The sequence below is a fragment of the Myotis yumanensis genome, unplaced genomic scaffold (assembly GCF_028538775.1).
Source record: "Myotis yumanensis isolate MYYU_CA2020_CCGP unplaced genomic scaffold, mMyoYum1.0.hap1 SCAF_2, whole genome shotgun sequence".
In the NCBI taxonomy this organism is placed as follows: domain Eukaryota; kingdom Metazoa; phylum Chordata; class Mammalia; order Chiroptera; family Vespertilionidae; genus Myotis; species Myotis yumanensis.
In genome coordinates, this window is record NW_027223753.1 from 173,164,576 (window position 1) to 173,186,604 (window position 22,029).

Here is a 22,029-nt window from a genome sequence, read left to right on the forward strand (position 1 = left end):
ATATTATATTAAAGATGCCCAGCTGGCATGGCTCAGTGGTTGAGTGTCAACCTATGAACCAGGAGGTCATGGTTCAATTCCTGATCAGGGCACATGCCTGGGTTGCAGGCTCCATCCCAGTGTATAGGCCTGCAGGAGGCAACCGATCAATGATACTCTCTCATCATTGATGTTTCTTTCTCTCCCTCTCCCTTCCTCTCTAAAATCAATAAAAATATATTTTTGAAAAGTATATACAGGGTGTCTCAAAAAATGTATACACACTTTAACAGCTGATAGCTCAATTTTGAAAATGAAATGTATTTTAATAAACACTGCCTTTATAATTATTCAAAGTGTGATATATACATTTTTGGGGGGCATCTTATATGTTAGGCCAGTGGTTGTCAAACCATGGCTCACCAGCCACATGCGGCTCTTTGGCCCCTTGAGTGTGGCTCTTCCACAAATACCACGTGCGGGTGCACACGTACAATGCAAAGTTGACTTAAAACTTTAAGTAAAGTTTATTAAGTTAATTTTAGGGAACGTTGTGGAGTGAAAGAAGATGTAGTGTCGAGGACTGAGAAAGGTATGATGAGATGGTTTGGACATATAGAGAAGATAAACGAAAGGAGATAGGCGAAACAAGTATACAAGACGAGTGTGGATGGGAGGGTTGGAAAGGGTCGACCTCAGCGAACGTACCTCAATCAGATTGAGGACGTTTTTAGCAAAGGCCAGCTTAGGAGTACCCTAATTAAGTTAATAACAATGTACCTACCTATATAGTTTAAGTTTAAAAAATTTGGCTCTCAAAAGAAATTTCAGTCGTTGTACTGTTGATATTTGACTCTGTTGACTAATGAGTTTGCCGACCACTGTGTTAGGCTATTTGTATGCTGTTTTCTTCACCCTAACAACACGTTTAAAGTATCTATTGATGCATCAAAACAACTTCATAACTTGGTGGGTTAAAGCAACTGTTTTGTTTTTCCCCATGATTCTGTGACTCAGGAGTTTGCACAGGACACAGCAGGGATGACTAGTCCCTGCTCCACACTGTTTGGGGCTTTGGGTGGGATGCCTCATATGATCCAGCATGGCTGATTCCTCACATCCTGGTGCCTTGGTGATCCTCCAAGGGGCTTCTTTCTGTAAGCACTTTCTTATCTCCCAGGACCTCTCTGTGTTGGCCTCTCTTCCCAGCAGGGGATCCTGGACTTTTTACATGTGGCTTGGGCTCCAAGAGCATAAAAGCAGCAGCTGCCAGGCCTTTTTGACACCTGGGCTCAGAGGGACCTGGGTGGAAATGAGGGTTGAGCTATAGCTCTGACTTGGGAATACTTGTGTAGGGACAGGAGGAAAGAAAAAAATAGAAATGAAGGCCATTCAGAGAGCAAGAATGTGAGGAGAGAAAGGGACTCTCTCCACATTCCATTGGTCAGAGCAATCCCAGGCCTGGCCCAGATTCAATGCCATAAAGGAATAGACTCCACATCCCTTGAGAGAGTGACTCACACAGGGAGGGGAAGATTGATGACAGCCATCTTCGGAGACCAGCTAGAACCCAATATAATGCATCATGTGTTCTTGTATCATGCAGCACTTTTCAAAAGCTTGGTTTTTAGTGGTTGCAGAGATTTCTTTTGAATATACATATACATTATTTTATTTACCCAAACCACTGATCGTCATCTTAGAATCCTATATAATAAAAGGTTAATATACAATTTGTCCCCTCGACTGGGAGTTCAACCTGGAGTTCGACCAGGGGACAGGACCAGCCTGACAACTACCCAAGGCCCCTCCCTGCCAGCTGCCCAGCCGATCAGACTCCACCCATGCACGAATTCATGAACCGGGCCTCTAATGTATTAATAGACTCATAGTGTCTAGTAAAGCGAACTGATATCCACATTCTCTCCTGCCTTGATCAGACCTCTCAAGAGAACTGAATTTATTTCTGGGCATCAGGGTTTACCATGAATATGGACAACTGGAACTTGTTTGAGAAGTGCCACCAGAATGGTGAGGGGGATCCCAGCCTGAAGTGGCTGAAAATACTATGCATATGTACTGGAGAAAGTCAGACTCAAGGAAAAGTGTATTAAAATAGTTACAGTACTATTGCAGGGAGGGGGTGTTAAGCTAATTTGAAATGCCTTCAAGAAGTAGCCCTAGGACTAATGAGATGAAACCATTGAAAGAAAGACTTTAAAGTAAGGAATACATTGATTCCCAGTGGTCAAACCTGCCCAAGAAGAAACACAATTGAGTTAAAAGCAGGTGAGTTTCCTTTCCCTAGAACTGTCTGAGTTGGCTGAGACAGACACTACAGAAGAGATTAGAGCATTAGATGCCTGGTTGTTTAAATGACCTTCAATAGCCCTTACAATATGTAGTTTCTATGCTTAAACAGGTTGCTTTTCAACCTCAGGGGACATGAGCATGTGGGGATTCCTCCTACTGAACCTCCCCTAACAGCTTCAGAAATATAATTGGCTTATTGTCCTTCTAATCCTGATATTTGGGTGGAGGGGAGTTTTCATCCATTTTTTTCAATTATTTTTTCAAAAACAGAAACTACCAGCTTATTCATAAAAGAAAAAAAATGATAGAGTATCAATTTTGAGTTTTAATTCTCTAAGAAATTAAAGCAAACATTTCTTATATCAGCTAGTGGTTGCTTGATTTTGTAAACCTTTTAAAACTTGGAGACATCTTAGCCATCATTAAATCCAACTCCTATCCATTATACAAGTGAGAACACTAAGTACAGAAGACCCCAGTAACTTGCCCAAGGTCACCTAGAAGGTCAGTGTCAGAATAAGAATTAGAACCAAAGTTCTCAATCCCAGGTCAGATGCAATTTGCTTCAATTTAGTTCTAACAAATTAAACAGAAATGTATCCATTCGAGCCTAACCTCAACCATACATTGGTTAATATAGATACCAATTCAATTACAATAGAGCAAATTTTTAAAATACATTTAAAGAGAATGAATCAGTACATTGTGCTATTCAGAAATATATTTCATTCAAATCATATCAAAGCAAGGCAAAGGTCCTGACTTGTAGATGTATGTAATTCACAGCTCAAAATCCAAACCTGTCAGTGTGAATATGGGAGCCAGAGAAAATGTTTAGGACTGACTTGTAGAACAATGTGAGGCTCTAGGTGAGCTTCTCTGAAACCTTGCTATTTAATTGGCCATATCCACTTGCTTCCATCTTGGAAAGGATAACCACTGTCATTCTCACCCACATCTTTTTCACACAACTGGCTCTCTTTATTAGTGATGACTCGGACTCTGCCCACAAGCAGTCACAGAATCTATGGATAGGGGGAGACCTCTATGGAACAATGGCTGTAAAATGTGAATGTGCATGTGATCTCCTGGAAATCTTGTTAAAATGCAGATTCTGAATCAGCAGGTCTGGGTAGTTCTGAGATTCTGCATTTCTTTTCTTTTTCGTTCTTTTTTTTTCTTCATTGATTTCAGAGAGGAAGGGATGGGGAGAAAGAGATAGAAACATCAATGATGAGAGAGAATCATTGATCGGCTGCCTCCTGCAACCCGCCCCCCCCCCCCCCAACTGATGATCGAGCCCACAACCCAGACATATGCCCTGACTGGGAATCCAACCGTGACCTCCTGGTTCATAGGTCAGCGCTCAACCACTGAGCAGCACTGGCCAGGCAGATTCTGCATTTATAAGAAGCTTCCAGGCCATACTAATGCTGGTGACCCAGGGACCACAATTTTAGTTGCAAGAAAGTACAAGTTGTCTGATCCATTCCTCCACATTCACCTGAAATATGACTGATGAGGCCACATTATTTGGAGAAAAGGGGAAATTTTGCTAGCAATACAAATTTTACTTACACAAATAAGTCATACCAGTCATTCAGATAATTTATGATTGAATGAGAAAATCTTAGTATCCTAAAGAGGGTTTTCTTATTTCAGCCACAATTCCCTCTGCTCCAATGTAAAGTCTTTTTCTTTTATTCTATATACTAGAGGCCTGTTGCACAAAATTCATGCAAGAGTAGGCCTTTCTTCCCCCTGCTGCCAGCACCAGCTTCCCTTTGGCACCTGGGACCTGGGCTTCCCTCTGGCACCCGGGACCTAGGGTTCCCTCTGGCCACTGGCAGGCACCCAGGACCCAGGCTTCCCTCAGAGCCCCAGCTTTGTCTGGAAGGACGTTTGGTCTAATTAGCATATTACACTTTTATTATTATAGATAATACTGTGGCAGAACCATCACTTTGAGAGGTTTCCCCCAGTTGTTAGCTTGGTGGGTCTCAATGGTCCTCAGCCTTCAACTGCAGTGGGAGGCTTTGAACACTTCCAATGTCCTTCCCAGATCCCGCATAACCCTGCGCCCTTGGACTGTTTAATTATGATCTGTAGGCATCGGACCCAGATGATAGTGGTATTTAAAGTTCCTCACATGATTCTAACATGCAGCCAAGGTTGACAACTACTGGTCTACCTTTTCTCCCTATGCTCCTGGGAATATAGGACAAGCCCAATCCCTTTTTCAGCCCTCATTTATTTCACAAATCTTCATGGAGCATCAATGTTATGCCAGGCAATGGGCTACATTCTGGGGATAAGCAGTGAACAGGAAAAGAAGTATAACTGGGAGGTGTGCATGCTTATGAAGCTGAACCTTCTTACACATGCTCCCACATTCTGCTCTGGGCCCGTTCATCCTGGATAGAAAGGTGGGTCTGTGGATGCAATGCTCTTGGCCCTGGCATCTCTGTCTTTCCAGGACTCCTGGAAAAGCTCATTCTTGCTTTTGTGCATCTCACTGTGTTCTTGACTACCTGGAGTACTTAGAAAACTTAGACATCTCAGCCTTCCCCAGAAGAAGGAAAATCTAATTGCTTGTTTTTTCTCATGTACCAACTTTCTTTCCCCTTGCTCCTGTGTCTTTCTCTCCATGGGTGGAGAGTCATTTATGGTCTTCTCAAACTGTAGACTATGTTTCTCTAGCCTCCTCATCACGTTTGCTTATTTGTTTTATTGATGATTTTTCTGTGTGGTGACAGGCAAGCCTTACTAGTCAGCCACAGATATACAGGAGTGTTGCTTAAGACCTCATCAAAGTGAGGTCCACGGACCTACATACTCAAAGTCATCTAGGATCTTATTTGAAATGCAGAATCTCAGGCCTGGACTCAGACCTACTGAATCAGAATCTGCATTAAACCCGATCCCCAGGCAGTTCATGTGCATGTTACAGTTTGAGTCTCTCTTAGAGAATTTCGAGGAGAGTTACCATGTACCTTAGAATCTCATTCTCATTTGTGGGTTTTCAGATTCATTTTGAAAATGTTGATTTATAGTTATTTCAAAGTTTAGTGGTCTGATAAGGCTCAGATGCTCAATGTTCTTAATTGGAAGATGGTCCATAAGATTTGGGTTCTGGTGTAGGTAGCACATAAACTATACACACTGAAGTTCCTGGTTGCCTGCTTGTTCAGATGGAGGGCATCCCTGTCCGATGCGACTGTGGCAGCAAAGGTGCCTGTGAGAAGGGCCATATTTTCTCCTTAGAAGGGCTTTGAATTTGCTCAAACACTAGGAACAAGTGCTTGGTTAAGGTCCCAGAATTCTTGGCACATAAAGCATCAAGAGGCAATTTTGGATTGGAACTTCCTTGGGTATTTGTTACCACCAGTGACCTTAATCACAGAAAAGAGTCTTTAAATTCCTGATTTGGGGTAAAACTGCATGTTGATGGTCCTGCCAGTTTGGGCTAATGCAAAACGTATCCCCACCTTGCAAAGTATTTGAATAAGTTGACCTTTTGGGTGGGGTTCTTCAGTGTTGTCCATTTAAACAACAGGGAATATCTTCCAAGCATGGTGATTTTAGATTTATCAGAGTGATTCCTTGCTTTCCTTTTGCAGGAATTATCCAGTATGTTCAGCTACTTACGGCAATCTTTATATCTCACAATAAAACCCCATCGTTGCACAGCGGTTCTCAACCTTGACTGTACATTGGAACCCGAAGTGTGCTTTCAAATATACCAATTCCTGGGTCCCCCAAGAGATGCTGACTTCATTGGTCTGGGTGAGACCTCGGTTTCAATGTGTTATAGGATTTTTTTATTCTAAGGTGCAGCCAGGTTTGAGAGCCACTCTCACAGCGGTAGGGCCTTACTTTCTGATTTACCAGTGTTATGTATCCAATGAATCCAGTTCCTGTGTCACATTATTAGATATGTTCTAAATCACAGTCACCCACTCTCTAGCTGTGCACCCTTGAAAGGATCATTTAAAGTCCACAAGCCTCAGTTTCTTCTTCTCTAAAATAGGGGTCATTATTACATTAGAGGGTCATTGTGGAGATTTAAATAAAATATACAAGGTGACCAGGGCAATGTCTAGTACTCAACAAAATAGGAATTGTTGCAAAGGATGGTGGGCATGGCTCTACTTTGCACATTTAGAAGTGGAGCTTGATCACCTTTGAGTCTGGTGGTGGTGCTATCATGCAGGCTTTGAATGGGAGTTCCAACTGAGCTTGTGCTACTGGCCCACAGGTGGTGCCTGAGTAAGATAGGAGTGCTCTGAAGAAACCCCTCATTGTTTCTAACTGTGGTAAGATGAAACCGAATGGAGCAGTACCCACTTACTCCTCAGGAGAGAGAAACCCAGTCCAGAAATCTGTTGAGAAGAAAACTGTGATAAAGTATCAAAGGACATCTAAGAGAAAGTAACAGGCATCATATTTGAGAATTAGATTGTTTCTCTTTTTTAAAATTTTTATTTATTGATTTGAGAGAGAGAGAGAGAAAGAGATTTGTTGTTCCACTCATATATGCATTCATTGGTTGATTCTTGTATGTGTCCTGTCCAGGGATCGAACCCACAACCTTGGCATATTGGGAGATACCCCACCAGTGCAATTGTTTCTCCTTTTTAAAGGGAAAGGCATTGCTGCTATAAAGTCATAAAACAAGACAAAGTAAATGTGGGATGAGGAAGAACTTTTGGGGAAATTAAGGAGCCAGCAATATCTTGCATTATTTTGCTATTTATATTTTTTGCTAGTAATTATAAATTACTATTTATTTTGCTAGTAATTAGAAAATTAAAAATAATACTTCTTTATCCCTTTTAAAACCTGTGTACTTGAATATGAACATATGATGAATATATGTTTGTGTAATGTGTATATATGTATAACATATATATGTGTGTGAGACATGTGTATATATAGTTTATATATTAGTATATATATATATATATATATATATATATATATATATACATATAAATATATCTACATATAGATATGTATTTCATCCATTTAAATATAAATCAGAATTAGATCAATAGCCCTTAGAACCAAAGAATTTCTGCTAGGATGAATTATGGAATCTACAAAATGTGACAATAATCAAGAGTATAAATTCAAGTAAAATTACTCTCTTGTCCTCAATCAAAATACTGGCTCTATACTACTCTCACACCAAGAGGACTCATGCTCTGAAATTTACTTTTATTAATTTGGCCACTCTGGCTGAGCTGAAAATCTGCCATTAAAATAGAGTCTAAAATATAGGGGTTTTAAGAAATAATTAAGCTTCTCATAAAATAATTTGAATATAATTTATGTATGGTGTTAACTGAGCTCTGGCCTAATTCTAAACTCTCTTTCATTTGGTTGCCAGAGTGTCCTTTAGGAAACAGAGACCCAGTTATATTATTCCACTACTCAAAAAAATTTTAACAGTTTTAAATCAATGTTCTTAACTTGGCATTCAAATCTGGCCCCCACAAATCTGTTCTGAAACTACTCTCTAGTTTTAACTTTTCCTAAATGTTATGTGATGCCCAACTCCACATTTTTATACCCTGTCCTTTCTGTAAATACCTTTTCCACCTTATGTTCACCTTTCAAAACGTATGCATCTTTACACCCCAGCTCAAATGATACCTTCTTCAAAGGGTATCCCCAGTCTTCATTCTAAACACCACTCTCATCCTACTTTGACTTCCTCCCCACTCATATTACTTCTTCTACTACATGCTTTCTAGAGCTTCATATTATTGCTAAAGCATCAATTACACTTTTCCTTGTGTTAGCAAATGTTTGGGAAGCAATATTTACTTTTGAGCCAGACTAGACCAGAGTTAAAACCCTGATTCTTAGACAAGTGACTTAATTTTTCTGAATTTCAGTTTCTTCATGGGTAAATTGAGAAAATATTACCAAATTTGTATGGATTGGTAAGGGATAGTATATGATAATATGCAGTAAAGGTCTCCAATAAAGGAAAGCTATTATTTCCACAGTGGTTCAGATCATCTCCCTGACTAATTCATCAACAGTACCTTACAGCATCTTATTCTCCAAAGTGTTTTCTGAATTGAATGGAAGCAGTCCAAACCAATGGCATCTGTTGCCTGGATCTCACTGAGCTATTAGTTTTTCAACATCTGTTTTGACTTTCAGAAAGAATGTCCATTTTTAGGCATCAGCAGCATTTTCCTGTGGCATTTCAATATGTCTCCATCTTGAAATGATTATAACTTGTGCTTGATTGAATCCAAATCAGCAATGCCATGGAGAACATCCCAGCCCACGAGCATGTCTACTTTACGTAGGCCCAAGAGAGCATAGAGCTCTGTACAAAGAGCCTGAACACCAAGGAACATTGTGTCAGCTTCTAATGACATTGCCCTTTGCTCAGATGTCTAATAGTGGCAGTAGTGGAGCTTAAAAAGCTCTTAATTATCCAGAATACTGCCTAACAGGGAGAGCACAGCAAACCTGATTTTCTTCAATATCTAGAGTGTTGGTAACTATACCGGATGCACTCAGAATGTATTTATAATAACAGTTATAGACTCTATTTTCTTGACTTCTAATTTCTTTGTGAACCTTTCCATCAAAAGAATCCACCATTTTCTACAGTAGATTCTGCTTTATTTCCTATGGAAAGCAGAATTTTTTAAACCACTATTTTTCATGAATCTTGAGTCCCCGTTTCAGCACCAAGGACAGAGTATCACATGGCTTAATGCCCACCCATCCTATTTAATTAACAAAAATTTAAATGTTTTAAAATTTTTGTTCAAATGTTTTTGGTATGATATGCAAAGACTCACTAGCCCATCGAAGCTCTCAGTGTAGAACTAAGGCAGGATATGGGCAAGATAAACAAGCTAATAATGGTTATAACACTATATGACAAGTGCTATTACAGAGTTATGTACAAGTCACATGAGAACCAGGGAAGGGAATGATTAATTGATTGGTAAAGAAATGCTTTACAAAGGGGCTGATATTTGAGCTGAGTGTTGAGAATTGAGTGAACTTTTCAATACAGAGAAGAAATACCATGAAGCGTACACAGTTTATTCGGGGATTTCTGGAAATTTGGTTTGATGTGGCTGAAACATGGCAAGCTAAGGTTAGAATTAAGAAATAGACTAGGTTACCACATCCTTATATATTAAGATAAGGGGATTATGCTTTATCCTAGAAAAACTGAGAGCCACTGAAAGGTTTTTGAGCAGGGACATAGCCTGATTCGACTTGTGTTTTAGTTTTAGTAAGCTAGTTCATACAGCAGGAGAGAGAATATACTGGGGGGGGGGGGGGAAGAGAAGAAATGAGAGGGCAGAAGGGTAGGGTGACATTTATCCGTATGGTCCTGGGAATGAGGGACTGCTCCATCATAACCAAGGTTAGACAGGGAGAATTTACTTGGCTTATCTCCCACCAGCTGTTCACCAGTGTTTCACATGTGGACTCTGTTTCTCCAGATTCTTCCAAGAAGATAAAGGATGTCTTGGCCGAATTTAATGAGAGTGGAAGCCTCAAACAATTTGACTCACATGAGGTAAGAAAATTTTCATTTCAAGCCTTTAAAAGCTCCATAATTCAGCCTTTCTACAATTTTTTCTCCTCTTGGAAGTTTAGCTCACATTGAATAACTTGTTACTCAACATATATTTTCCTGTCTCAAGTGAGTTATTGGTGCTACCTGGAATTATACATTTCCCAAGTCCATTCACCCTCCCACTGTCCTATAAACCACATCATACCTTCTCTCTTCTCAAATCTCTTATTCCTCCTCATTTTCAGTTAACCACTGTGTTTTCTGCTTCATGAAAAAATGGAAACAGCCCTAACTGGATAGGATAGAGCATCGGCCTATGGACTAAAGGGTCCTGGGTTCAATTCCGGTCAAGGGCACATACCCAGGTTGCAGGCTCAATCCCCAGTAGGGCATGCAGGAGGCAGCCGATCAATGATTCTCTCTCATCATTGATGTTTCTATCTTTCTCTCCCTCTTCCTTTCTCTCTGAAATCAATATATATATATATATATATATATATATATATATAAATATATATATTTATATTAAAAAATGAAAATAGTCAGAAGAGATCTTCCATAAGATCTGTACTCACCTACATACCTTTTCTCCTGTAACAAGGTATGAAATCTCCATGCTGTTAATTCTAGCCTCTCTACTGTGCACTCAATCCTATCCTCTTTTGATCTATTGACAGGCATTGCTTCAGCAACTCTATCTATCTATCTATCTATCTATCTATCTTCTATCTATCTTCTATCTATTTTGACCTCTATTTCCTTCACTTCAGTCTTCTATATATTTTATTTTTCTCATAAATATATTTCCCCTATATTAAAAATGTTCTTCAGATTCCACTTCTCCCTCTAGCTACTATCTCATTTCCTTCCTGTCCTTTATAGAAAATCATTTACTGTGCAAAAGATTTGTCTGTACTCATTGCCTTCAATTTCTCTTCTTCCCACATTCTTGAAAGCTTTGCAATTAGCATGTAGCCCCTACTCCCCCTCTGAAACCACTAACCTACAAAGCCAAGGATCTCCATGTGGCTAAACTCAATCACTACTTTACTCAACAGAATTGGTTGAGTGAAGTATATTTGGACATGGTTGGCCAAATTCTCTTCCACTTTCTTCACTTGGTTTGCAGGATACCAGTCTCCTAGTTTAAAAATCAAATAAGTATCTCATAATTAACATGCACTAAACTAAGCTCCTTGATCTTCTCCTGTAAAACCTGTTTTCCCAGCAGTCTTTTCATTTCAGTAAATGGCAATTCCATTTTTCAAGTTATTCAGCCTAAAACTATGGAGTCATCATTGACTTTTCTCTTTTTCTCACATCCCACATCCAATTCGCCAGCAAACCCTGTCACTTCTACATTTAAAATATACCCCAAAATCTAGCCACATCTCACCACTAGCAGTGCTCCCACCCTGGCCTGAGTCATCACCATATTCTGCCCAGATTATTGCAATAGTCTCCTAACTGGGCTCCCTGTTTCTTCTCTTGACTTTTAAAGTCTACTCTTCACACACATCCTGAGCAATCTGCTAAAACTTAAGTCAGATAATGTCACTGCTCTGCTCAATAATCTCTCATGGTCCCCCCCCCTCCCCCCGCCAACCGCTACTCAGAATAAAAGTCAAGGTCACTACAATCTGCAGCTCCCCCTATGCTATGTCCCCATCTCTTGCTACTCTCCTCTCCTCATTCCTTTCCAGCCATATTAGCCTCCTTGATGCTGTCAAATAAGCCAAGGCCGCCCTAACCTCAGCACCTTTGCACTTGCTTTTGCCTCTTCCTAGAATGTTCCTCCCCCAGATAAACACATTGTTCATTTTCTCACCTCAAGTGTTGGCTCAAATCATTTTCTTAGTGAATATCACCTTCTCTCTCCCACTGCTCTGCCTCATTTTCTTCCGTAGTACTTCTCACCATCTGGCCCACTATGTAACTCACTTATTTGTCTATCTCTGTATAGACACTTATTTGTTCACTGCTGTGTCTCAGGGGCCCAGAAGAGTATTCAGAACATAGCAGACACTCAGCAAATGTTTGTTGAATAAATAAATGAATGCAAGACCTCTCCCACTTTCAAATTCAACTCATCTAACATTTCTTGAACACCCAGGCACTGTGCTGGGTACTGCAGAACATATAAAGATGAGAAAGCACAGTTCCTCCCTTCTGGAACTTACTTCCTACTGACAGGGTCAAGTTTAAGAGCCATGACCCTGGACTCACATGGGGTTTATGTTAGACCCCTACCTCTGCTGCCAACCAGCAATGTGGCCTTGAATAGTATTTCACCTCTTTGAGCCTCAATGTTTCATCTGTGACCTGAAGATAACAATGACAACAAAAAGGACCTTGAAGTTTGCAGATAGTAGATTAAATGAGATAATGTTTGCAAAGTGTCTAAAGTTTCGACAAGACACTTAAAAATGTCACCCATCATTATTCCCCTTCTGTCCCAGTTCCCCAGAATGTTTTCAACTCAACTTCTTCCCTGTTCCTGGGTCTTGTTATGAGGGCTAGTTGCAGAAAAGTGACCGATCAGCCAGGCAAACTTGAGGAAAGGCTGGCCACTTATTCATATTGTCACCCTTTCAACAAACTTTGAGTCAACATCTCTGCCGGGCACTGGGCAGGAATCCACAGAGCCCATGTTCTCCAGGTACATCTGGGAGGGGCGTTGGATAAAATGCACTCGTCATCAAGAGAAGAAAGCCAGAGGAAGGTTGCTGGAACTGAAGCAAGACTGAGTATGCACCATTTCAAAAGACATTCCTGAAGAGAAGCCATGCGGGGAAGATGGCAGAGCCAACAAAGAACTCTCAGCCTCCCCCCACACACTCCCAGCCCAGCTCCAAAAACATAGGAACAAAGCCTGGCGGGGGCTGCTAATCAACCTGTCCGCCCTGAAGCTGGCAAGTGGGAGGGGAACAATTTGGTCAGGGCCACCCAGGGTGTGAAGGCCACAGGAGCTTTCAGAAGCAGGGAGCAGCAGCTCGGCTGTTATGAGCACTCTGCCACCCCCACCGCCATCATGCTGGCCCCCACTCTTTGTATGTGCAGCACTGCTGTGTCCCAGGGGAGTTCTGTCACTCTGATTTCATTCCCCTTCACAGTGTGGCTGACTTCTAATAGGTGTAATGTCCTGGCATGGGGTTGGGGAAACAACAGGGCTTAATTTCTCTTAAGCTTGATGGCTTACTGCTGCTAAAATGTCTCCACGAAAAACAAGCTAGCTGTGGGAAGGGTCAGGTGACTAGCAGAGCGAAGTGGGGAATGAAAGTCTGTAGAGTGACAGGGCTGCACCTGGCCATGCGCAACGTGCCCTGGCCCATCAGCACTGTGTGGTTCTCTGGAGAGCGGAGTGCAGCTGAAGACAGTCAGGAAGTGACAAGAGCATCAGAATGAAAGGGACACGATGGCTTGGTAGCACCGTGACCTGAAGCTGAGACACACCTATACACAAATCAGTTCTGACACCGCTTTATGACTTTGAGCACGTTATTTATGTTTCAGACTTTTTTTTCATCCACAAAGAGCAGTAACAGTCCCACCTCCCACTATTGTTTTTGGACTTAAGGGAGACCATGCATGTAAAGTGCCCGATGCACAGTAAACGCTCCATCTAGCTCCCTTCCCTTCTTGACCAGTGTAAGAATGAGCACACTCTCCTTACACAGGTTGCAGCAACTATTGCCCAGCTATATGGCATGTGGATCAGGCCTTACATGAAAGTTGCAGGAATTTTTTTGGTGGGGTGGGTAACAGGCTTGAACAATGTCAGAGGCTATGATGTTACTCCAGGGATCAGAGAATTGCCAATGTGCCGCATAGCAATTAGTTATCAGGTTTGGACGTAGTACCTAGCCACTTTCTAGCCATCAGATATTTACTAACAGCTACTCTGAATCTGGCCTGTGCTCATAAAGAACACACTCTCTCATAATCCAGGTGTCATTTTGACAATGGCACAGAGTCATATTTGTTGGCAACTGAAATTGGGGTGTTTAGAGGGAGTGGCAGGGAACATGATGTCAGCACTGGGACCTCTGGCAGATACAGTAACAGGAGCACTGGACTAGGTGTCAGAAGATCTGGCTTTTGGTTTTACTCTGCCACTAGCTAAGGGGTGGGGGTGGGGGGACAATCACTGAATTTATAAGCCTCAGTGGTGTGAGAAGATCTAGTCTCCTCTGAACTGTTTTGATGTGAATGCTCTGTGTTTCCAGGCTTATTCTATACCACCCTGTTCTGTCGTAGGATAGGAACATAAATAATCGAACATGTGTTCATTCATTATTGTTTTCTAAGTTGTTGAAACACTTTGTTCATTCTTTTCCTATGGTACTCACCACTGTTGACCTGTTTTAGAATTATTTCAATACCTTTACCATATATATAAATATATATGACTGAATCTCTTGAAGGTATGGACCATGCTTAACTCTTTGGTGTGTTCCTCAGTGCTGTCCAGCACTTAGGAGACTCAGTTTATATATGAATGGACCCCACAATAATTGATGACAGTCAACTGTACCAATTAGGAATCCAATATTCATTAAAATACCCATCAGGAAACACTGTGTTAGGTAGTAATGGGGAAACAGAGATGAAATAAGACATTTCACTACCTTCTAGGATCTCTACATCTAGTCAGGGAACAAAGGTATATCACAGACAACTATACATTAATAGAGGGCAGCAGATACGAGTGTCCCAAAACAGGAACCAAGGTGGGAAAGTAAAGCAATTCAGGCACAGGAGGTCATGCCAGGACCCCTGGAGAAGGTGGAATATGGACCAGACCTTAAAGGATAGCTGGAGTTTTAACAAGTAGAAACAGAAACAGTTCATGCAAAGCGCATGGCGGGTTGGTCAGAGAAGAACACAGAGATCCAGGTAGAAAGCCTGTGGAGGTACACAAAGGCACTAATAGGAGAAAAGACCAGAATGGTCTCAGAGCTTGAAGTAACTACAGATCTAGGTTGGAGTGGGATTATGGGAGGGCTGTGAATCCCAGACTCAGGGAGTACACAGGAGATCATTGTACTGTGGAAATACTACATGTTAGACCTTCTATTTACATCTATCTTTATTTCATCTAATTTCTTTTTTGTGTATGATTTATAAAGTAAAATAGAGGAGCACATCATACATGTATATAACTTATAAGTAAAGATAAATGTTTTGCTTCAAAATGTTATGAATGTTGAAAAAAATGTTATGGGTGCACACATAATTTTAAAAATTTGGAGACAACCCATCTCAACTCTCCTGTGGGCAATTAGAAGCCATGGAGATTTCTGAGTAAGGAAGCATTGTGCTTCAGGAAGGTCAACCTGGCAAGGAAGGATAAGATGGGAAGGCCAGAAGATGGAGGTGGAGGTAAGGAAGCCTTTGAGAGGTATTGCCACAGTGCAGGTAGGATACATGCAACAGAAGTCTGAAATTAGGGTCAGTGGGTCCTGCAAGGGCCCCCTTGTCAGGGTGGTGGTAGATGGGCAATGGACAAAAGCAGACCTGGACGCGACAGACATTGCAAAAGAACAGCAGACAGAAGGGAGAGACAAGAACTAGTCTCAGACTACTGGGAGTTCAAAGCTGAGCCTGGGATGTTGGGAGAATAATGGCATTATTGACATTAACAGAAACTGCAGGAAGAGGAGCTGGTATAGGGAGGAAGCTAGTTGAGGTTTAGAACTTGAGGTCTCCTAGCCCAGCACTCACAATATTCTGAAGAAGAAATGGAGGTTAAAAGAAGGGAGAACCAGCCAGGAGATCTCCTGAATCTCACACTGACCTTGTTTGACAGTCTTTCAACTTTATTTTGTTTTTTTGTTTGTTTGTTTGTTTGCTTGCTTTTTAAATATATTTAGTGATTTTTTATTTTTTATTTTTTATTTTTTTTGCAGAGAGGAAGGGAGATGGATAGAGAGTTAGAAAGATCAATCAGCTGCCTTTCTCACACCCTCTACTGGGGATGTGCCCGCAACCAAGGTCCATGCCCTTGACGGAATCAAACCTGGGACCCTTCAGTCCACAGGCCAATGCTCTATCCACTGAGCCAAACCGGTTAGGGCTCAGCTTTGGTTTTTAAAGAGCATTGCAATTAGGCTTTCTTTAACAGAGCGTTCTTTTTATTAAATCATTTAGTACAGTCTATTTTCCAGAAATATTTTATGCTAATAGTTTTCAATTTGATGCTAACCAAAAATGAAAAGATTAGCAGGACATTTTGGAACTCAAAACTACATTTTAAAATAGTACTTGTCAACTGAAAGAGCACAAAAGAAAAAACAATGCAAAAAAAAAGCCTTTAAAAAAAATGAATAACAGTGCTGTCAGCAAATACTTAGTCAAATCAAAGAAGAGAACCAAAATATTACCAGACCATGGAAAATCAAGGTTTCAAGAAGAAAAGTGAAAGGAATGCTACAGAGAAGCCAAAGATGACAAAGTCTAAAAGCGACAACTGCATCTGTGACCTTCAGGAGAGCAGGGCCAGAATCCAAAGCAAATGAGATTAAGCAGGTGAGAAGCTTAATGGGGTCTGTTTGGAGGAATTCGAAGGGGAAGGGAAGAAGGACAAGCTAGTAGCTCAACTAGCCAGCAATTTCTTTGGAATGGTGACCTTGAACATGCTCACAAGTAGAGAAGCAGATGCTTGCTGGGAGATGCCATCAGAGGCAGGGACGGTGGAGTCAAAGGTCATATTAGTTGGACAGTAGGAGGAAAAGTTTTTGCTCTTGCATACTGGGAAATAGGAGGTAGATGTGTGAGGAAGAGACATTCTGTGCTGATAAGGCTGTGGAGACAGAGACGGACAAAGAGTGGATGAAACAGAGAGACACAGAGACTCAGGGGCCGGAAAGACAGGGAGGGAAACAGAGATTGGTAGCTGTTGCAGGAAATATGAGTCCAACATTTGCTTAGAAATCCCTTTAGCTGGCAAGAGCCTATATTATCCTCTCTCCTCCAATCTGCAAAGGAGATATATAGAATAGTTCTGCCTGGGGTTGAATAGAAACTGCCTGTGACTTCCCAATGGGGTCAGGAGGGCATCCCTTGTTTTTAAGGCTAAGACTTTGTATCCCAAACCTGATGGTACCCAGGCAAGCCAGCTCCTGGTTCTGGAAAGGCTCTCAGAGCTTCCTGAAGAGACAAGGGGTTAAATGCTTTCAACATTTTAGAGGGAGAGCCAAGTAGGATCCCAACCAGGGATTTTATTCTCATGACTGTTATTATTCACAAAAGCCTGCACAGCACATCTTGGAGTAATGCTTCCTCAAATGAGCTCGAGGAGCATCTGCCGATTTGATGAAGAATCTGATGCTATCAAAGCAGGAGCCAGTGATGACTCACTGCAAACTGTTGTTGAGCGTTGCTGAGTGCAGCAGCCCTCCCTGGCATGGTTGCTCCCAGCCTGGGCCCAGGAGCCCAGAGGCACTGGGAGAGAGACAGCAGGGAGAGGCTCTAGTTTGGGGCATATTTCTTGATTCTCCCTTCTGTCCTTGGCTTCCTGCTCTTCTCCTGGTGCCTAAAACCTTCGCAAGGCCATGTTTTGAGAGTAGCTGAGCCAGACACACACCCTCCCCCCTGTTAATCTTGAGGTTTGTCCAGGGAAGATCAGTTATGAAAATAAAGGATGGAGTCTGTCCTTTTCTCTTCCAGCTTTTTCCTCTTTTTTTGAGACCTAAATACTCGGGAATTATCTTACAGCACAAGGAGAAAATTGATACACCACAGAAAAGCCATTCTTTTCCACCATGTTTTCAACGGCATGAGGCATGCTTCATCTTAACCAGGATTCCAGGGCACTGACCTAGTCTTGCTCATTGGAGACCAGTCCCTCCCAGGGGTCTGAATGCAGGCAGAGCCCTGCCCTGGGGCCTCCACGCCCAGAGCTCACTCTCCATCACTCCCTTTTCTACCTAAATTTAGCAACGTGTTGTTACAAAAGCCTCCTGTGGTTCCGTGCCCCACTAAGCCCTGCAGCCTCCAGTGCTCTCTCTTCGCCTCCCCCACCTGCTTTCGGTGCCTGTCATTCTCTGTCACCTCCCGGCCTTTCCATTCCTGCCCCCACCAACCCCTCCACTTATTTCCGCTTTCCTTTTCATTTCTCTTGTCTGCCAGCTCCCCGATTCCTTTTCCTTCTGTGCCTCCTCTTTGTCCTTGGAGTCTCCCCACTGACTTTGCCCTTTTTATCCCGTTTCAGACAATTAGCTATGACGTCTTCAAGCTGTTCATGAGGGCATACCTGGAGGTGGACCTGCCCCAGCCACTGAGCACTCACCTCTTCTTGGCCTTCAGCCAGAAGCCCAGACAGGAGGTTCCTGACCACCCAAAAGAGGGGACCAGAAACAGTGAGGCCAGTGCCCCAGGTACATAGACCAGCATTCTATGGAAGAGAGGTTTTGCAGCTCTGACCCACTTGCCACAGGCATAGTAGTTTCCCTATGGAGTATGACTGGGGAATAGGGGGCCAGACCTCCTTTCTTCACTGGACCTCACAGGAAGTCCTGTCTGATGAATCTCTCAGTAAGGGGATGGGGCATAATTCTTGCCACTCAGGATCTGAGGGAGGATGGGGGAAGAAGAGCACAGGGAGAAGAGAGCCTTCCACAAAGGCTGTCACATCCAGCTAGTGTGCCCAGGCTGCAACCAACCTGGGAGTGTCACAAAGGTATGGTATGGTCACTGTTTCCTGGAACTTGGATTATAATGGGGAAAACACAGTAAATCCCAACAAGTAAGCATGAACCGAGCTGACACCCAGAGACACAGGTACAACCCAAGTGATCCAGACTTCGAGGAAGGTCCCTACCTGCCCCTCTAGGAAGCTGGAGGTGTGGGCTGGCCTCTAAATCTTCTCTTTGTTCTTCAGATTCTAATATACAGAATGTGGATAATGCTGCCAAAGCCGATGAGGCCTGTGCCCCTGATATGGGTAAGTCTTTGGAATACAAGATTTAGGGAAGAGGGGGGAACCTAACCAGCAGTTCTGTCTCCATGTAATCGTATGCTCCTGAGCAGATCCTGTCTGCCTCCATCTCTGGGGTCCCTGCCATGCAAATATACTGGGACTTTGAGGCTGGATGACAGTTCTTTGGCTAAGGTACAGATGACTCTACCAGTAGGTGGCTGGAGTGGGGTGGGGGGGGGAGCAAGAAGGTAAGAGTTTGCTTTGGTTAAATTCCAACAGCATTCATAAATGCAGGTTTACGTAAGATGGGAGGAGGAGCAAGGGAAGCTGGCTAACATTGTTTTGAAGATTTGCCAGGCACCTCCTTTATTATAGATTTCATTTAGCCTTCACAGTCATACCACCTTCCACATTAAGGAACTGAGGCTTTAGGAGTTTATAAGCCACTCTATGACCTGCAGAGCTAGGGATTCAATCCAGAATTGTCCAGCTCCTAAATTCCTGCTCTTTCCTACATCTCTGTGCCACAGTTTCCCCATCTGTAACATGAGATGATAATATGTTGATATGAAGGTTGAGTTTTATGTATAAAGTGCTTAGCACAGCACCTGAATCATAGTAAATGTTCAATAGATATCAGCAATTATTATTCAGGCCACCTCTCTAGAAATGCATTTTTAATTGATTTTTAAAATTACAATTGACATACAATATCATATTACTTTCAGGTGAGTATGTTTTACTCTTAACTCATCATTGTCTGCCAAGATCTCCTTCAACCTGCACCTTCAGTTGCCAAGCATATCCATTGGGCATCCGATTTCCATGGAAGGGTTCTCAAGGGCTCTCCTCCTCCCAGCTTCTCTTGAGGCTTTAAAGACAAAGAGTCAGAGAGTCAGGCCTAATTTTCTGCACATTATTGTCTGGAAAATATTGAGTCATATTGATGAGTTCCAACTCTTGGGATGTGCCCAGGGAATACAGTTTTATTGTATCTTTCAAATCTATATATATGAAAGCCATCAGACAGGTAGCTATGACACTCACTGACTACCAGGGGGCAGATGCTCAACACAGGAGCTGCCAAGCTGCAGTGACTTGACAGCTGTGGTTCTTGGGTGACGCACCTGGAACCAGAGCACCCGGAACCAGAGAGGAGGGAGCCCAATTCCAAGGTATGTCACCCAAGAACTGCCCTCTCGCAATCCGGGACCCCTTGGGGGATGTCATTTCAGATGACAATTGTGAAAATGTGTATTGGTAAATGATCAATTGTTTGGATTTTGTAATCTGAGCCAAAGTTACCTTTATAAATTGAATGTGTTCCTCAAAAAGATAGGTTAAATGATATTGATCTGTTGGTTACTGATATTACTAAAAATTACTATCATCTTTTCTTTTTAAAAAATTCCTTTTTTTCAATCTTTATTGTTGAGATTATTACAGATAATAATTTTTTCTCCCCATAGCTCCCCTCCACCTGGTTCCCACCCCACCCCAGGCCTTCACCACCCTATTATCTGTGTCCATAGGTAATGCATACATGCATATGAGATCTTTGTTTAATCTCTTCCCACTCCCCCACCCCCACTTCCCTCTGAGAATCGTCAGTCTATTCCATTTTCATGCCTCTGATTCTATTCACCAGTTTATTCCGTTCATTAGATTTCTTATTCGTTTGATTTTTATACTCAATTGTTGATAGGTATGTATTTGTTGCCATTTTGTTGTTCATATTTTTTATCTTTTTCTTCTTCCTTTTCTTAAAGAATACACTTCAGCATTTCATATAATACTGGTTTGGTGGTGATGAACTCCTTTAGCTTTTTCTTGTCTGTGAAGCTCTTTATCTGACCTTCAATTCTAAATGATAGCTTTTCTGGGTAGAGTAATCTTGGTTGTAGATCCTTGCTATTCATCACTTTGAATATTTCTTGCCACTCCCTCCTGGCCTGCATAGTTTCTGTTGAGAAATCAGCTGACAGTTGTATGGATACGCCCTTGTAGGTAACTGTTTTTCTCTTGATGCTTTTAAGATTCTCTCTTTGTCTTTAGCCTGTGGCATTTTAATTATGATGGTCTTGGTGTTGATCCTCTTTGGGTTCCTCTTGTTTGGGGTTCTCTGTGCTTCCTGGATTTGTAAGCCTATTTCTTTCACCAAGTAGGGGAAGTTTTCTGTCATTTTATCTAATAGGTTTTCAATATCTTGTTCTCTCTCTTCTTCTGGCACCCCCATAATTCAGATGTTGATATGCTTAAAGTTGACCCAGAGGCTCCTTACACTATCTTCATATTTTTGTATTCTTTTTGCTCTTTTGGTTGGGTGTTTTGTGCTTCCTCGAATTCAAATCGTTGATTTGATTCTCAGGATCCTCTGGTCTATTGTTAAATCCCTGTATATTATTCTTTATTTCAGTCAGTGTATGCTTAATTTCTGACTGGTCCTCTTCCATTCTTTCTTTGGCATTCTCACTAAGGTCCTTTAAAGTCTCACTAAGTCCCTTGGAGGTTTTTTAAAGATTCTTGAGTAACCTTATAAGCATGGTTTTGAATTCTTAAATTCAAACATAATTCGTTTGCTTTCTTCCATTTCTTTCATTTGTGACATGTTTCTTTGTCTCTGCATTTTGGCTGCTTCCCTGTGTTTGTTTCTATGTATTGGGTAGAGCTGCTAAGTCTCCTTGCGTTGATAGAGTGACCTTGTGTAGTAGGTGTTCTATAGGGCCCAGTGGCTCAGCCTACCCAATCACCTGAGGTGGACACTCTAGATGTACCCCTTTGTGGGCTGTGTGCACAGTCTTGTTGTAGTTGAGCCTTGATTGCTGTTGGTGTCACTGGAAGGAATTGACCTCCAGGCCAATTGGCTGTGGGGACCAGCTGAGACTACAGTGGGAGAGCTATTTTGCAGGAGACACCCTTATGGAGCAGGACTTGCTTCAGTGGGGCTTCAGTGCTCACTGAGTCTGCCTCTTGAGTGTGTAGCTTATGGATGTGTAACGTTGTAATCTGGTATGGTCTGACACTAAACTGCTCTTGGTTCTCCAGGGAGGTGTAAAGTCAGCTACTGCCTGGGGCCACCCAGCAGGAGCAACAGAAAAATCTGCAGACTCCTCCTCTTTGTATTGGGTTTGAAAGTGCCCAGATGTGAAGTAAGGCAGCCTGGTGCTGGTGCTGGGTCTTGGACCTTTTATTGATAGGTTTTGGGCTCCCTGACCCAGCTGCAACTTGTTTGACAGGTTTTAGCCTA

At 42.1% G+C, this 22,029-nt stretch overlaps 1 protein-coding gene across 7 annotated transcripts in view; it reads left to right on the forward strand.

The window, feature by feature from the left end:
* The window catches only part of DGKG (diacylglycerol kinase gamma), a 200,826-nt gene that overhangs the window by 40,262 nt on the left and 138,535 nt on the right, over nucleotides 1-22,029 (forward strand). For 4 of the 7 annotated variants that reach the window (XM_070406626.1, XM_070406627.1, XM_070406631.1 and 1 more), the window contains exons 2-5: nucleotides 5,913-6,078; nucleotides 9,786-9,862; nucleotides 18,075-18,240; nucleotides 18,744-18,806. In XM_070406626.1, coding sequence (XP_070262727.1) covers nucleotides 5,925-6,078; nucleotides 9,786-9,862; nucleotides 18,075-18,240; nucleotides 18,744-18,806 — 460 coding nt within the window. In that variant the 5' untranslated portion in view covers nucleotides 5,913-5,924. The remainder of the gene's footprint in view (nucleotides 1-5,912; nucleotides 6,079-9,785; nucleotides 9,863-18,074; nucleotides 18,241-18,743; nucleotides 18,807-22,029) is intronic. The other 3 variants (XM_070406629.1, XM_070406632.1, XM_070406630.1) reach the window with 1 other exon arrangement.